The sequence below is a fragment of the Peromyscus maniculatus genome, chromosome 1, assembly GCF_049852395.1.
Source record: "Peromyscus maniculatus bairdii isolate BWxNUB_F1_BW_parent chromosome 1, HU_Pman_BW_mat_3.1, whole genome shotgun sequence".
Classification (NCBI taxonomy): domain Eukaryota; kingdom Metazoa; phylum Chordata; class Mammalia; order Rodentia; family Cricetidae; genus Peromyscus; species Peromyscus maniculatus.
The window spans coordinates 66,977,803-66,996,003 of NC_134852.1; the positions used below are offsets into that span (position 1 = coordinate 66,977,803).

The 18,201-nt window shown below is 43.4% G+C and overlaps 1 protein-coding gene across 1 annotated transcript in view; it reads right to left on the bottom strand.

Annotated features, from left to right (window-relative positions):
• The window catches only part of Gabrg3 (gamma-aminobutyric acid type A receptor subunit gamma3), a 606,777-nt gene that overhangs the window by 243,367 nt on the left and 345,209 nt on the right, over positions 1 to 18,201 (bottom strand). The window contains exon 4 of the mRNA XM_042277165.2: positions 282 to 502. Within this exon, the coding sequence (XP_042133099.1) occupies positions 282 to 502 (221 nt within the window). The remainder of the gene's footprint in view (positions 1 to 281; positions 503 to 18,201) is intronic.

The window sequence follows — 18,201 nt, forward strand, 5'->3', positions numbered from 1 at the left end:
CTCATTACCTATGGTGGGACGGACTCCTTGTTCAGTCTTGATGCAGTGGGGAGGGGTTTGGTCCTCCCTCAACTGAGTATACCAGGTTTGCTGATTTCATGGAAAGCCTTTCCTTTTTGGAGGAGGGGATGGGGATTGGGGCAGGGAGGAAATCTGGAGGGGAGCAGGAGGAAGGATAAGAGGGGGATCTGTGGTTCATATGTATGTTAAATAAATAAAAAAATTCTTAAATAAAAAAATAAAGTTTTTTTAAAAAAAACCTGAGCTATACAACATCTTACCTTAATGTGTAAAGGATTTTCCCATCATTCCAGATTCTGAGGAGCTGGTTGGGTGTGGTGATCCAATGAGCCTCTGCTGTTTTAGAGTTTCGGAAGATGGTGTCTGGGATCCATATCAAGCCTACCATGTTGCTGTTCAGAGTAAGTATCTTCATTGTACTGTTGAATCGAAGGCGGCTGTCTGTCCAGGTTTGGGCAAAAAATATATCAATTTGGTATTCCTGAAACAGAGAAAAGATACTTTCCCTTAATCTATGATCAATCTGAAAAGCCTTTCAATCTGAGAAAGGAGACAGGCAGGTGCTTAGGAACCTTAAACCTATGAGATGTAACAGGGTAGGTGAACTGGTCACTTTTGTGCTGCTTATGAATCCTTTCCTCCCTGTAGGAGGCATCCCTTTCACAGGGCTTTAAACATTTAAGGAGACTGAATTCCAAAATGCTTTGCTGTCTTGGTCAAAAGTTTAGTTTTCTCCACATTCTCACCCCACCCCTCCTCTCTTTGTGAGTCACTGATAAACTGTCTGGCTTAGCATATTCACATCCAACAAACACTAATTGACATTATTAGCAAACAATATGATGGAATCCTTGATGCATCGTTTTGTTAACCTTAAATTGCAATAAGAATATACAATCTGATGGGGGTTGAAGAGAGAGCACTACACACTTCAGGACCTGGTGCAGAGCCTAAACTAACCTAAACTTGGACACCTTGTGTGATAACTCAGAGCCAATGCTCTATACAATGAGGAAAAAATGTCCCCTTCCTAAATGTGTAAACAAAATGATGAAACAGAAATGTGGATGCTAAGCACCAAGAGCCAGTAACTTACAAATACTAACTCATGAAATGACTCATCATTTTATTCAACAGTCTTCCCAAATCACACAACCTTAGGAGGAAGAGGAAGTACAAGAAATAAACAGTACAAAACTGGAGTGAAAAGCCACTGAAGGCAATCTCGATTTTAACAGAAGGCTGGGGGTTGGGGGTGGGAGGATGGGGTGGGGGAGTGGTGGAGGTGGAGGTTAGGGTCACACAGGCAAAGATCCAGTGTTGAAAACTGTTGTTCCAGGGTTCACAGGCCCAATATGACTTTGTTGTGATGATCAGAGAATTGAGACAGGGCCAAGAGCACTACAGAATACAAGGAATATCTCTGCCTCATCTGTTTCTAAGGCTGTTTTGTAACCACACTGTGAAGAATCACCATAGGTCTGGGGACAGGTGGATTTAGGGGTTGATCTCAAAAGCTTGCTCTTTCATAGTTCCCATTATGTATTAGGTATTATAAATTTCTTGCTTTGTAGAACATGAACTCAGTAGCTTTCAGTGAACTAGGTAATTCTCCTTTCAATCAAGCTTCCAGGAAAGGAAGGCCCCTGAGACTCAGCTAGTGTTCCATTAACTAATGTTTCCCTTACCACTGCTTTATTACATTGACCATGCTAGGCCCTGTAGCCCTCAGAGAAGCAGCACTTATAAGGAGAAAAGGTCATGGTCATCAGGGATCTTGTTTTCTAGTCAAATAAGACAAATATTAAGTTAAAAAATTGTGTGTTTTAGTGTCATAATACCATGCACACACACAGAAGAAAGTTTGGATTCTGTTCAGAGAAAACCAAAAGCATGTTGTATGCATTCACTGAAAGTCCACATGCAGGAAATTTCCATTTGAGAGTCTAGTGTCTGGAGTGTAATTTGGATTAAGTCAGGCTAAGTAAGGTCCCTGTCATGGTGTTCATGGCTTTTCAAGAAGAGGAAGACAGACTAGTGAAAGAGCTCAGCATGAAAAGCTCTTGCTGTGCAAGCCTGAAGATTTAAGATTGATCCCAAGGGAACCATGGTGAAAGGAGAGATTGAACTCCTGAAAGTTGTGTTCTGACCTCCACAGATGCACTGTGTCCCATGTGGGCCCACATTCACATACAGATTGAGATGGAGACAGAGAAGGGGGAGGGAGGGAGGAAAAGAAAAGGAGAGAGAAGGAGAAGGGGGAGGGGATACAAAATGAACAAAAATGTAAAATTAAATACTTCTTGGTTAAGTCCAGAAATTGGTAATTAAGAGAAGAGAGACTGAAGGCAGCAGGCTTCTGTCTCACCATGTGGTATCTGCCTCCTCTGTGCTGTGTTAAGACTCAACAGTAAGACACCATGCCCTTGGCATCCAGCTTCCAGAAATGTGGCCTGAGAAAATGTCTATTCTTTATACATACCTCAGTTTGTGGCACAAGTATCTAGAAACAGAAAACAGGGCAGAGCAGTGTCCAGGCCTTCACCTTCAGAGAAGGGGGAGTTAAGAGCAGAGAAGCTGAGTTTACGTGAGCTTCTGAGCAGCCAGGAAAAAGCTGATCAGGAAACTTCCCCAGAAGACTCAATCCAATGTCAACTCACAAGCTATCAGGGGCTTTGTGATGTCTCAGCAAACAGATTACCTTCATAAGTCTTGGTGTCACTCATACATCTTCCAAACATGCCCTTATAGAAGGCTGCTACCTCCAAAATGTATGTATCTAATAGGCAATCCTAAACACAAGGAAGAGTATGAGATGGAAATAAGCAAATGAGTAAGTGTGTGTGTGTGTGTGTGTGTGTGTGTGTGTGTGTGTGTGTGTGTGTGTGTGTGATTCCTGTTCATATATTCTCTTTTATTCTGACAGATATAAAAACAGGGTTCAAAAGATAGACTGACAACCTGGGTGAGTACCTTGAGAAGCATCCAAACATATCCATACTTATTACCCAGCACAAAACTCAACTCCACATGGATCAAAGACCTCAGAATAAGTCCATATCCACTGAATCTGATAGAGGAAAAAGTAGGCAACAGTCTTGAACACATTGGCATAGGAAATGTCTTTCTGAACAGAACACCCATAGCACAGGCACTAAGAACAAAATTTTCTTTTAAATATTTTTATTTTATAAATAATTTAATTTTACATATCAGCCATGGATTTCCTGGTCCTCCCTCCTCCCACCTCCCAGCCTTCCCCCCAAATCCACCCCCATTTCCACCTCCTCCAAGGCAAGGTCTGCCTTGGGGAGTCAGCCCAGCCTGGTAGATTCAGTTGAAGGAAGTCCAGTCCTCTCTTTCCTACACCAAGGCTGAGCAAAATGTCTCAGCATAGGCCCTAGGTTCCAAAAAGCCAGCTCATACACCAAAGACAGGTCCCAGATCCACTGCCTGGGGGCCTCCTAAACAGCTCAAGCTAATCAACTGTCTCAGTTATCCAGAGGGCCTGATCCAGTTCCATGGGAGCTCCTCAGCTATTGGTTTAACAGTTCATGTGTTTTCATTAGTTTGGCTATTTGTCCTTGTGCTTTTTCCAATCATGGTCTCAATATCTCTTGCTTATATAATCCCTTAGGGGAGTGGGAGGTCCCACTTAGGGAAGCAGGAAGTCCCAGCTGCATCAAGAACAGAGTGGGAGAACAAGGAAAGAGATACCATGATAGATAAAGACCCCATGGGAATAGAAAGAAGTAGAGTGCTAGAGACGTCCCCAGAAATCCACAAAAATACCTCCATTATAGACTACTGGCAATGGTTGAGAGAAAGCCCAAACTGACCTACTCTGGTGATTGGATGGCCAAACACCCTAAGTGTCATGATAGAACTCTCATCCAGTGACTGGTGGAAGCAGATGCAGAGATCCACAGCCAAGCCCCAGGTGGAGCTCCAGGAGTCCAATTGGCAAGAGAGAGAACAAAATTATTAAATGGGACCTCACCTGGTGTGGTAGCACATGCCTTTAATCCTAGCACTTAGGAGGCAAAGACAGGTGCCAACCTGGTCTACAAAGTGAGTTCTAAGACAGTTAGGGTTCAAGTTCAAGACAGAGAAACCCTGTCTTGAAATACCAAAACAAACAAACAAAAAAACTCAAATAAATGGGACCTTATGAAACTGAAAATTTTCTGCATGGCAAAGGACACCATCATTTTGACAAAGAAGAAGGCTAAAGAATGGGAAAAGATTTTTTTTACCAACTATACATCTGATAGAGGGCTAATATTCAAAATATTTAAAGAACTCAAAAAAAAAACAGGACATCAAGAAAACACTCAATTAAAAACGGGATACAAATCTAAACAGAATTCTCAAAAGAGGAAACTCAAATGGCTGAGAAGCACTTAAAGAAACATCCAACATCCTTAGTAACCAGGAAAGTGCAAATCAAAACTACTCTGATATTTCATCTTACATCAGTCAGAATGGCCAAGACCAAGAAAACAAAAGACAGTAGCTTATGCTGCTGAAGATATGGGACAAAGACAGCACTCATCCCTTATGGTAGGAATGTAGCCACTTGTACAGCCACTATGGAAATCAGTGAGGCAATTTTTTCATGAAGGCGGCAATTGATCTACCTGAAGATTCATCTATGCCACTCTTGGACATATAGCCAAAGGATGCTTCATCCTATTACAGAGACATTTGCACAACTATGTTCACTGATGCTGTGTTCATTATAGCCTGAAGTTTAAAATAACCTAGATGTCTGTCAAGGTATGAATGGATAAAGAAAATGTGGTGCATTTATACAATGGAATATTACTCCACAGTTAAAAAAAATAAATCATGAAATTCATAGGTAAATGAATGAAACTAGACAAAAATCATCCTGAGTGAGATAACTCAGACCTAGAAAGACAAATATGGTATGTATTCACTTATATGTGGATGTTAGCTGTTAAGTCACTGATAAGCAAGTTACAATCCATATAACCACAGAGGTTAGGTCTAGAGAAGGGACTAGAGGGATGGATGGGGAAACAGAATAGTTATGGATAGACAGGGAAGGGTATATACTTGGAGGATCAAAGAGAAAGAGGGAGAGAAGAGGAGAGTAAGGGAGCAGATACAGGGAGGGACAGCTAAAACTAAGGGTCATTTGAAGGATCGTATGAAAACCTAATACAGTAGAAGCTCCCTAAAATATATGCATATATGAAGGCAATCTAAATGAAATCTCCAAATAACAGGGGAAACAGAGCCCCAACTGGACACCTCTCATCACCCAAAGGAGCTTCTAATACTAGGAATGGATGGATATCTAATTGAGGTCTTGGCCAAAGAGGACCCATGGGAGACCTCAAACAACACAGGCTATTGCTTCTGGTGAGGGCCTATTGTTGAAGACAACAGCTACACAATTCATTGATCACAGAGAACTCAAGCTGGTGCCTATCTAGAGCCTTTACCCCTACTGATGAGTGTTCATGGTACTGAAAGGTACTCTGCACACTACCAAAGAAGAAAGTTAAACAGCAATCCAGCGACAAACCTTTCGATCTACAATGGTGACCTGTCTGCAAGATATACAGGTGCAGTAGTGGCACAAAGCTTATGGTAGTAACCAACCAACATCTGATTTGTGATAAGGTCCATTCCATGAGATATAGCCCATATCCAGTGTTGGTTGGGTGGCCACGAACCTGAGACTAGATAGGTCATGGACCCAGGGGAAAACCAAATACTGTTCTGCTAAAGGAACGTAGCAATAAAATGGATCCTAATGACATTCTGCTATACTCAAAGATCCATGCCTTGCTCAACCATCATCGGAGAAGCATCTTCCTACAGCAAATGGGAACAAATATAGAGACTGTCAGCCAGACAATATGCAGGGAGTGAGAGACCTTAGAACATTCAGCCCTGAATGGAATATCTCCATCAAATCCCTCCCCTCAGAGCTCAGAGAACCCTGAGGAGGAGGAGGAGGAGGAGGAGGAGGAGGAGGAGGAGGAGGAGGAGGAGGAGGAGGAGGAGGAAGAAAGAGTGCCAGAGGGGATGGAGAACACCAAGGGATCAAGGCCTTGTAGACACATCAGAGATGCTATGCATATGAAGTCACAGAGACTGACAGCATGCACAGGGTCTGCACCAGATGTCGTCCTAGAGCTGAAAGGAGAAGTGGACACAAGCTCCTATCCCTAGCCCAGAACCTATCTCCAGATGATAACTGCTCCCAAAGGAAAAATTAGTTTTCTCCAAAGGAGTCTCACAAACCACTCTTAAGGGGGTGGGCCCCATGCCTAGCAGTAGGTATCCAACAGAAAACGAAATCAATAGCATCATAGGAGATTCTTTGTCTCATAATGGTTTTTTGTTTGTTTATTTATTATGGCTTCCAGTTTGGGGTTTGTAAGGGATTCCCATGTGTCTCTGCATCAATATTCATTTCTTGAGCTTTTTCTTTGTTTATTTTTTGTTTGTTTTGTCCCACTTCCAGTTGTTCACTCTTGTTTTTTTTTTTCTTATCTCATTATTATTCCTTAGATGCCTATTTGTTCTCTAAGGAGAGATAGAAAGCGGGTGTATCCAGATGGGAAGGGAGGTGGAGCAGAACTGGGAGAAGTAGGGAGATATATGGTATGATTTAAAAAAAATCTATTTTATATAAAAGAAAAAGAAAAATTGACTGACATAGGAGTCATGAACTTGGGACTAAAGCTAGCAGCTTGGTGACAAGTATGGGTTAAACACATCGAATCTGGCCAGTGACAAGGCAGAATGAATGTCTAATGAGCATATAGCTCTTTGAGCAGAGGTGGAAATAAGGTTAATGAGCACATATTGAGTGCTATGACTGTGCTTAGGAACTTACCATGGGAAAAGAATTCTCCCAGAACAAATGCAGGGAGTTGGAAAGCAGTTGTAAAAGAGAAAAGAGGAAGCCATCACAGAGTCTGGAAGGGCAGACAGCAGCAACAGCCCTTACCCCATCAGGACAGAATCATCCAGAGTTGCCCTGAGCCTGAAAATCAGCTATGTAGAGATAGCACATCCAGCACTGAAACTACTAAAGGGGTTTAGGGGCACACTGAAAACTCTCAGCTATGGTAACTGTGGTCTGTCCTCCTTACTTGAAGCTCCACATCTGGAAATTGGACCAAGTATGATGGAAAATACCGAACCTGTACTGAACATATTCAGAATTTCCTGTCCTTGTTTGAATTAGATAGCACCTGCAGTGCATTGGTATTATGAGTTACCCAGAGGTGATGTAAAGTACACGGTAGGACTGCTTAGGCTATATGTACATGTTAGAGAATTTTGCATTTGGGACAACTATCTGTAGTGGGTAGCTGTTCCAGCTTTGACCTTGAAGCACTGCCTCACTGAGGCAGCTGGTAACTGCATGCCTACCTATGATACGCCCCTGGAGCATGGCTGAGATGGGAGCCCTTAAAACCTGAGATCCATCCATCTGTGCCGGCCCTCTTGGCTCCTCATGATCCTGGATGCTGCATGGCAGACCGAGTCAGAGTTCTCCAGAGAATCCTGCTGGACTGTACCTCACCTCTCCCAGATCCTGTAACCAACCCCTTTACTGGCTGTAAGTTACCCCAAAATAAACCCCCTTTTAACTACATGGAGTTGCCCTGTTAAATCTCCACATTAACTATCTGTGAACTTAGGTATCTAAAGTGGTTCTCTCTCTCTCTCTCTCTCTCTCTCTCTATATATATATATATATATATATATATCAGATATATATATATACCTCAAATATATATATATATATATACATACACCCTCAGGTCGGGTGTGCATAATTTTCAATGAAAAGAGGGAAAATGAAGGCTATGGAAGAAGCAGCAGCAAACATAGACTTATCAGTGCCACATGGAGAAGGAACCTGCTGACATAGCTGGGCACTGGCTAGGCCAATAAGAAGATAAGTTTTAAGAATTTCTGCACACAGAACCTCAAGTCAAGAAAATAATAAAAATGTAAGACTTAGCTTCACCTGTACATTCCCATCTCTCATGGGAAGACAGCAGCCTGGAACCAAGGCTTCAGACTCCCAAGGATGATGACTTTCCAATTTACCATGATCAAACAGGTTAATTGAAAAAGAAAAAAAAAACCCAACAATGGATTCAAGAACCAGGGGGGAAATAATACTATCCAAGGGCAGAACCATCAGGCAACCAAGAAATACAGCCCCTCCCCAGCACCTTCCCAGAGGGGTCTCCGAAGTATGACAGTGGTTGGACTGTTATATTCTGGCCCTTTCCATCTTAGTGCACATACTATGAGAAGGAATGTTCACATAATTTTTTTTTTATTTTGGCTCACAGGTCAATAAAAGTCAATGTGGATTTGATTAGTGACACTGTTTTCACAGAGGACTAGTTCCAGCACCTCTCATACAGCAAAATCTGTAGGTGCTCATCTTGTCCACAACACAGTGAAGTACATGCATAGACCCTGTTCTTCCTGCTATGTATGTCTACTCATTTCTGGATGGCTCAGAATGCCAAATTCCATATAAGTGTAGTATAGGAAGTTATTATACTGTGTTCTTTAGGGAATAATGACAAGAAAGAAGCTGGTATATCTTTTGTGCAGATTGATGCACCATAGGCATAGGCACATAGTGCCTGAAGTGGCCAAGGAGATCAATACTTGGCCAATGAGCCCCGGAGAACAGCAGGAGAATGCAATAGTGATCACAGTGTGGTAGGTCTACATAACACTGCATTCCACTGGACTCAGCAAAGTACCCAGCACACAGCAAATCCAAATATTGCCTTTTGGACTGATGTGCAATTCTTTTAGAAATACTTGTTCTCTGCAGTTGGTTGAAGCCACAGGGGCAATGCCCATAGATGCAGAGGGTCAACTGAAGAAAATTGGTAACCTTGACCTTTGGCATGGAAAGAGCTAAGCATTTGTCTTGTCTCCCTTGAAGAATAGAGAGGTCTATTTTCTTTAACAGAAAAGTAACACCCTCCAGCTGGATACAGAACACAGGGCTCACTGGACTGTTGCCAAGCAGTGTAGCTCCTTTCCTTCAAACAAATGAACTTGCTTCCCCTGAGGTATGGACTTGGTCACTTCACTCATCATTAGGTGAGATGTGAGAGGGCTATGGACTCCACTGGGGTGGGGCACTTGAAGAACCTCCTTGAAAGCCCCAAGAACCCACACAGATCAAAGTTCTACACATACCAGCTAAACACAGTGTGAGCAGCCTGTCTCACTGACACAGGGTAGAATAAGGTCTCTAGGATGTGGAGTTGACAGACATAGGAGGACTTCATTGGTGACTTAGTGGGAACCGCTAGCCAAGGTGTTCAGTGGCTCATGCTGATAGGCAGTCGTCAAGGTCATGCTCAGCAGAAGATATAACAAATGGCAAAGCCATCTGTGCTATTTTGAATGAGATTGCCTCACATAGGCTCACACATTTGTGTGCTTAGTCCCCAATTGATGAGCTCCTGGGGAAGGATTAAGAGGTGGGGCCTTGTTGGAATAGGCGTGGCCTTGCTGGAGGAGGTATGTCACTAGGGCCTTTGAAACCTAAAAGCTCACATCAGGTCCAGTCAGTCTGCCTCTGACTCTTTCTCCCTCCCTCCCTTTCTCTCTCCCTGCTGTCTGTGGATCAGGACTTTTCCAGCGCCATGCCTGCCTGCCTACTATCGTGCTCTCTGTCATGATGATGATGGATTAACCCTCTAAAGCTATGAGCAAAACCTCAGTTAAATGCTTTCTTTTATAAGAGTTGCCTTGGTCACGGTGTCTTTTCACAGCAATAGAACAGTGACTAAGACAGCATCCTTCAGCACAGACTAGATTAGGCAGGCACCCTGTTTCCTTCCGATGGCAGGATCTGGTGTGATGCTTGTTTGTGAGTAAGTGGCTCTACTGAATAGAGAGCACACTCAACACGCTTAAGTTTGATATATGAGTAGCCAGAGTGGCATATACAGCTGCATATAACTTCTAACTCCTTTCTTTAAACATTGGTCTTCTGAGTTAACGGATGTGAAGAGGCTAGGAATGTCTCCCAAGGAAGGCTGGAGTCCCTGATAGGCCATCACTGTCAAAGGGGCCAGTAATAATGCCAGCAGAGCAGGCTGGGCTTAGTGATTCTCAAGAGTTAGTATGTGGTCCACTTGCTTACCTGACAACTGCATGCGTCAGCACTGAGGTATGGCTCTGTGAAATCTCTGGGCACTGTGAAGGAGCAAGTGAGTTAATCCTCGGCTCTTTGAGAGCCCATCCAGCAATTGTGTCCACCTTCTGCTGTGGGATGTCATTCTGTATGCTGTGAATGTGTTGCCCTGATTGGTTGATAAATAAAATGCTGATTGGCCAGTAGCCAGGCAGGGAGTATAGGTGGGGTGAGCAGACAAGGAGAATTCTGGGAAGAGGAAGGCTGAGTCAGGAATCACCAGCCAGACACAGAAGAAGCAAGATGACAAGGCTGAACAGAGAAAAGGTACCAACCCAAGTGGCTAAACATAGATAAGAATTATGGGTTAATTTAAGTGTAAGAGCTAGCCAGTAATAAGCCTGAGATAATGGCCAAGCAGTTATAATTGATATAAGCTTCTGAGTAATAATTTTATATGTGGGCCATAGGACTGCAGGGTCCTGGTGGGATGGGAGAAACCTTCTGACTACAAACTTCTGCTCAAAGCTCATCAAGGACACACATGCTTCCATGTATTTGTTTATTTCACACTAGAGTAGGAGAAATGAATTTCAAGAATCACAGTGAAGCTACTTCATATGTCAAAGTTATTTCGAACTCTTGTAGCCTAATTCACCCTTCCTCCAATGGGCATTTTTTTTGTACTGTGACAGACAGAGCAGCCAAAGGCCCTTCTCAGCAGCTCAGTTTGTTTCCTGATTCCGATCCGAACCAGTGCTCTCTGTGCATCTCCTCTTCTTTTGACAGTGTAAAGTGAAGGCCTGACATTGTACGGCAAGAGGGAAAGTGCTGACAAACGCTGCTGCTGGTGGATGGTGGATGACTCTGGACCAGGAGGCTGGGTTATTGAGACCGAAACAGAAATGGCACGTCTGTGAAGGGCCTAGAACATTCATTCTTATGCACGCACACAGCCACTGAGCCCCCAATGCTCTGTGGAAAATCTCCTTTCTGGGCATGACTGGGAGAGAGGGGGTAGGTACCATTTCAAGGTATGACTTCACGCCATATGTCAAAAGGAACCCAGAGCAGAAATGTCTTCTTCCATTATGTTTCTAAACTACCTACATTAGTATCTCCTACCTTCCCCAGCCGCAGCTCTTCATCTGAAAAAGAGGGGCACTGGGTCAGATTAAATTCCAGCACCCCTTCAACTCCAACCCTGGCCTAGACTCTGCTTGCAACTGTTCAAACTGATCTCCTATTTAATATCCCTGTATCTTTCTATTTCAGGTCCATGGAGGAATGGCTCCATGTAGTCCATCTTCCACTTCTTAGAGGGACTTTAGTATGTGTGAATTCTGTGTGGATTATTCATGAACTATCCACGAGGCACAGGCTGAAGAAACAGAAGCTAATCCAAACTCCACACTTGTTTCCTGTAGCAGAAAGGAGCAGCCCACAGTGTCCTCCTGTGGTAAGGGTAGCCAACCTGCTCTCCACTCTGAAATCTTTCCACAGACTCCCAGTTAAGAGGGCGTAGGGCTGAGGAGTGCACATGTTTTATTGTGTCTACATTTGACTAAGTGTTGGTGCAACACTCCCACCCACAGAGAAATGTTTTCCTTTCTCTCATAAAGTTTCTTTGTAATGGCATTAATCATCCATCATTTCTGCAGAGGAAAAAGTACTCTTACAAATTCTTTCTAAAAATAAACAGCATTTTACACAATTCATAATTGGCAATGAAGGAAACATGTCTGACATTCTACTAAATGTAACAGTAAAATTTATCAGAACCCTCCCTTTGTACAGCCCTGTGTTGGTGGAGGTCCTGTGCTTATCTTTGTGTTAGTAATTAAAGGGCTTAATGATGCCAAAATAAGCTGGGAGTTCTGCACCATGTGGAGCAATCTGACAAAACAGAAGAAAAACCATGCTTCTTAATAATATCCATCTGTAACTTCTAAAAGATTCAAAAATAAGTTCCTCCCAGTTTTTCCACTTCTCTGACATTAAGAGAGACCTGTGGTTGCTGGGCACACTCACCTCCAATGGGTTCAGCACAGTCTCTCTCCCCCAGTAGGCCCTTTCCCATTAGCACACGGTTTATTTATCATGTTCACACAGCATGGGCAAAAGAAGCTGCTGGACCTGGAGCAAGCCTCTGGGAACAGCACATCCCAGCCCAGCAACATTCTCTTATAAAAAGAAAAAGGAGAGGAAAGGAAGGAAGGAGAGAGAAAGGGATCAGAGAAATGAATGTGTGGGAGGAAGAATAGAAAAAAATTAAAAGCTGCTGTTGAGTGTTCTTTATAAAATAATAATCACAGACACCTGGTAACCAAGATAGTTGCCATCACTAATCTGAAAATTTGCAGATAAAATTAGATTGTCTTTTTTATTTCTTCTTATCATGGTGGAAGCCTAATGGACATACGCTATTTTCAGCGTTATTTCCTCAGCTCTACCATGGCTTGAGTCTCAGCTGCAGTTTTCAAGCCTGAAGTCACCCTACCTTGGGGGCTCTGTGCCTTCCTCGCATGCCCTGGTTACCCTTGTGTTTTGATGCCCTTAGCTACACTTTCTTTCCAGGATCCCCGAGTCCTCTGTTACTGAAAGCATATCATCCACTTTATCATCTGGGTCCTTTACCACACTAGACACTGTCTGGGCCCCAGGAGACACAGATAGCATTTGAGTAGAGGCTGAGGTGTCTTGGGACAAACTGCACCAATCAGGTGCAAGAGACAGGCCATGAAGACAGAGGCCCTTGGATGAGGGGGCAGCTATACAACACCAACCCCCCCCAACCTCCTAAGGGAAAAGGGGAGAGATGGGTATAGGAGCAGGCCTTAACAGAGTGAAGAGGACTCGAAGGGAAGAGAGAGAATTCCGTCAGAGTAGAGGGAAAAGGCTGTCAGGTGGTGAGGAACCTGTAATGTGAGGTGGAGTTTGTCCGCATATAGAGAATCCTGTCAGAGTGGAGAGGACTCTGCCAAAGTGAAAAGGACCCTGTCACCATGGGGAGGATCTTATTCATAGTGAGGAGGATTGGTCAGACTGGGGAGGATTCTGTCAGAAAGGATAGGACTCCATAAAAAATGGGGAGAACATTGTCAGTGTGAGTAGGTCCCTGTCAGAATGAGAAGGAGTCTGTCTCCTCTCTGCCAGAGAGCCCAAGAAGAGGGACTGGATCACACACTTCCAGAATCAAAGATGAAGAACTCAGTGTCTGGTGCCAGCCTGTGGCACTATGTCAGCTGCCATAGTCAACTAACACACACACAGGAGACAGGCCCATTAGGACACTTTGAAGCCAAATACCCTAGAGAAAAGGAATGGGATATGCCAGGGAAAAATTCAAAGCTGGCCGAAGGCTTTGTGACACGTGTTCTCAAGTGCAGGGCCTGTAGTTCCAGGTTTTTCATTTAAAGATTCACCTGTTCATATGCCCAGCCTTGCAGTGCCTCGGCACTCACTCTAGTGAGTTCATGAATGTCTTCCTATCACGTGCACTGCCAGCCTCACGCCTGCTCTGTGAACATTAGTGCACACATCAGGGAACACTCAAGACCTGGCTGACTGGGGAAAGGGGGATTGTGGGCCACGGTAGTTGTTAAGATGCTCATCGGGGTTTTCTACACTGTGCCGTGGCCTTTGCTATTTCCGCTGACTGGCTGTGACCACAGGACTCACGCACACATATGACAAGTAATCCCACATGCAGCTATGCAACCCGGTGTTGGCCTACGCAAGGCAGCTTACAGAACTGGTGAACACAGAAAGCTTTGCTAAGCTCTGTTTCAACTTCTCTCAGTAAAGGTTTGTAGTTAATTGCAGAGCATGCTATATGCTTCCTGGGCAATTCTTCCTTGGGTACTTTTTTGTTACTTCAGATGGGACTGAAAGCACTGCTGTTTAATTTTGTTTCTATTTTACCAGAACCTTTTCCCTGTTGATCCTCCATAAGTTTTATAGATTTTTAAACTTATGTATGTATTCGCATAACCATCAGCATATTAAATACACCAAACACTTTCTGGCACCCCCATGGTCACCCTCACCCTCCTGGCCACCACTGATCAGTTCTTCATCTTCAGCATCTTGGGAGGTGTTCTTCTGAGGAGGCCTTTTCAATGCCTTTGAATCTGCTTTCTGTCACTTAGAATGCCTTGGGAATTTCTCCGGCCCATTATATGTATCAGAAGTTCCTATTTTAATTAAATATTCTTTTATCGCAGGGCTATATCCAAGTTTGAAGATTACTGAATATTATCCAGCTTTTAGCATTGTCTTAGTTACTGTTCTACTGCCATGAAGGGTCTTATAAAAGGAAAGCATTTAACTGGGTCTTGCTCACAGTTTCAGAGGTTTAGTCCAATATTGTCATGGTGGGGAGCATGGCAGCGTACAGACAGACATGATGCTGAAGAAGCAGTTGAGGAGTTCTACATCTGGATCTACAGGCAGCAGGAAGAGAGAACCACTGGGTCTGGCTTGGGCTTTTGAAATCTCAAAGCCCATCTGCAATGACACACTTCCTCCAACAAGGCCATACCTCCTAATCTTTTCAAATAGTGCCACTCCTTAAGCATTCAAACATACGAACCCACAGGGATTATTCTCATTCAAATGACCACAGACACCATGACTAAGAGAACTCTTTTAAAAGAAAGCATTTACTTGATAAGCTTGCTTAGAGTTCTAGAGTTTTAGAGGGCCAGTCCATTATCATGGTGGGGAGCATGACAGCAGGTAGGCAGGCATGGTGCTAGAGAAGCAGTTGAGAGCTTTATATCCCAATTCTCAGGAAGTAGACAGAGAGGGAGAGGAGAAGGGAGGAGAAAGAGAGAGAGAGAGAGAGAGAGAGAGAGAGAGAGAGAGAGAGAGAGAGAGAGAGAGAGAGAGAGAACTGGCCTGGTGTAGGCTTTTGAAACCTCAAAGCCTACCTCTATGGACACACCTCCTCCATCAAGGACACACCTACTCCAACAAGATGACATCTTCTAATCCTTCTCAAACAGTGGTACTCTCTGGTAATTGGACATTCAAATGTATGAGTCTATAGGGGCATTCTTATTCAAACCAGCACAAGCAATTATGAGCAGAGCATTTATAAATATTAATGTACAAGTTTTTATATGGGAATAAGTTTTCATCTTTCTGATAGGAATATCCAGAAGTAGGCTCTAGAGTCATATTTTTACAGCATATTTAAATGTATAAGAATCTGTCAATCCCTTTCCTCTTGCACCTGAGTGATTTGGCATTTCCAATGGCTCTGAGCTAAGTTTCTGTCACTCGATATTGACAAATGTCTTTGCTGCTGTTGGTATTTTTTTTTTAATTTTAACTCTTTGTAGATAAAATAGTTGGGAAGCCATAGGTCATTCTGGTTTTCATTTTCATTTTTCTAGCAGATAAAGATGCTAAGCACTATTTATTGTGCCTGTTTGTCATCATGATACTTTCTTGGCTTCTACATCTTCCATTCATGCCTTTTACCAATCTTATTTTTAAGGTATTGATGTCAAAACTCATCTTTTCCTGTGGAGAGGAAGATGAGCAAGAGTGCATCTGTATCTCTGAGCTGGTTAAACCCACCAGCGTACTTACCACTGCCATTTCCATTCTAGGGAGTCACATCGGCCTCTGTTGCCCACAGGTTCACTCAGTTCCTGTTTTACTCCTCTTTCTCTCCCCTGCCTGTTGTTGTATATTATATTTCTACATGCTACAGCATACCACTGCTATTATACAGATGCTATTCAATATGGATGCTAAGTGAGGAAGAAGAAAGGAGATACAGAATTACACTGGCTTCATGATAATGCCCGTATTGGCACTGCTGACCTTTTGTATGTATTTACATTGCTGCTCGAGGTCATTTGTTTCTAATCTGCCCTCTGGTGCAATCCACGAGGTGGTCCTTCAGGAAGGACCCAAGCTCCCCCTTCCACTAGGCCAGTTCATAGAAAGGGGCTACATACAATCTGGGCATGAAGGGCCAAGAAAATTGGATGCTCTTCTTTCTGTCACAGATTACACATAGATGGCCAAGGCTATTCATCTTTCAAAGCCTACCCCTAGAGCAGGGGTTGCTCTGAGAAGCAGGGACAGGATGAGAGAGGTCAGTCAAGAAGCTTCCTGAGAGCTCTGTTTTGGGCATGTCAGGGCCTCTGTTGCAGTTGTTCTAGACTGGAGAGATGGGAGAGGAGAAGAAGGGATCCCTTGCCCTGGCGGCTGTATCTAGAGCACACAGCCTAGATTGGAGCATCATTCTCACTGAGATTTCCTAGGTTTTCCTGAATGGCAGATTCTTCATTTGCTGTACCCAGGTGAGCTGGACAAGCTCAAAAGACTTTTAAAAAGTGTGTGTGCATGTGCACGTGTGAATGTTATGTGTATTCATGTGTGCATGTGTATGCATTGCATGTATGTGTATATAAGTGTATATGAGTATCTTTGTATGTAAATGTGTTTATGTGCATGTATATGTAGTTATGTGTGTGTATTTGTGTGTGACTTATAGTATACACATATACACTTATAGTATTATGCAAATGCTATGCAAATGGTTGCTATACTGTACTATTTAGTAACAGTCATCAAGAAAATGTTCTGTTTAATACAGATCTAATTGTTTTTCAAAAGAATTTGACCCAAGGCCCCTAGACCCATGGATAATAAACACAGGGATAGAGAAGGTCAACTGAATTCTTGGTATAAAGTGACAGTTTTATCCACTCCTTCTCAGTATCTGTATCATTCTCTTTTAGGAAATGGATTCAGAGTGTGTTTCTATTCCAACCTTGCTCCTTCTCTATAGATTTGAGAGTTGCAATCAAAGTATGCAGGTTATGGAGGGCCCTGAAATAACTTTTCTGCTGACATGTCTTGTAGGGCTGTCAAGGATTTTTGTTCAGCCACAGCTTGTCCACAGCCTTATGCCAAATCAGTAGGCACTCCTCTAAAATCGATGGTCCTGAGTGTCTGCTGCCCATCATTCATTTTACATCTCTTGACTCCCTATTTCCAAAGGCTTCAGAGCATGGTGCACTGCTTCCTAGCTCAGACAGATGGCATCTGCATTCTCCATTCAGAAAGTCCCTTGTTCTCAACTTCCAGGTCCACTGGAAGTAGTTACAGACATGTGGTTGAGTTCCAACACAGGCCAAAGTCCAAGATAATTAAGTTTAAGACTAATTAATGTGACAATGTAGCCTGATCTAGGGCAGAAGCCCTGCTTCAGTAGCCATAGCCTGGGCTCAATCACCTGTCTACTAAAGTGACAAGTAATGGTGGAAGCAGAGCAATGCAATTTTGTTAGTGTGGGCACATTTGGAAGAACAGATCAAGGGATCCAGTGACTGCCGGTCTGTCATCGTCATCCTAGAGCTGACATAAGCTTTCGGTATAAATAGAGACCTTGGCCAGGGAAAAGGGACCTGCGTAATTGAGGAGTCCAGATCAAGGTGTGGCCTGGCTGATCATTGTCTGGGTTCTAGCTTGGCAAGATGGTCAGAAGAATTCTTTATTGTTGGGAAGGACAAACTGGTTTTAAGAGATAATAACTCATATTCCTGTGTATAGCCTGGCCACCATCTTTCCATTGTGGATAACTGTTCACTTTTGGAAGGGTGGTCTGTTCAGCAAGGTAAGGATTGACAACTTTAAACACCTTTACCATGTGGGTGTCTAAAATAAGACACTATACAAAATTTACAGCATGGCCAGACCTTGTCATGTCTCAACCCACACCATATCCATTCTCCATTCCAAAACTGGTCCACACATCCTGTGTTCTAGTGAGTCCAACCTCTTAATTCTCACCCACCTGATGTCACAGTGACCCTCAAGTAGAGCCAGGGTCCCACATCCAGTGCTCTGTACCAGTCCAAGGAGCCTGGGCTGCACTATCTATCCCCTAACCTCCAGGCTTGGGCCAAGATGTTCATCCTATGTCCTACTCCAGCTGGCTGTTTCTACATCAGACACCCAGCAAACAAAAGAAG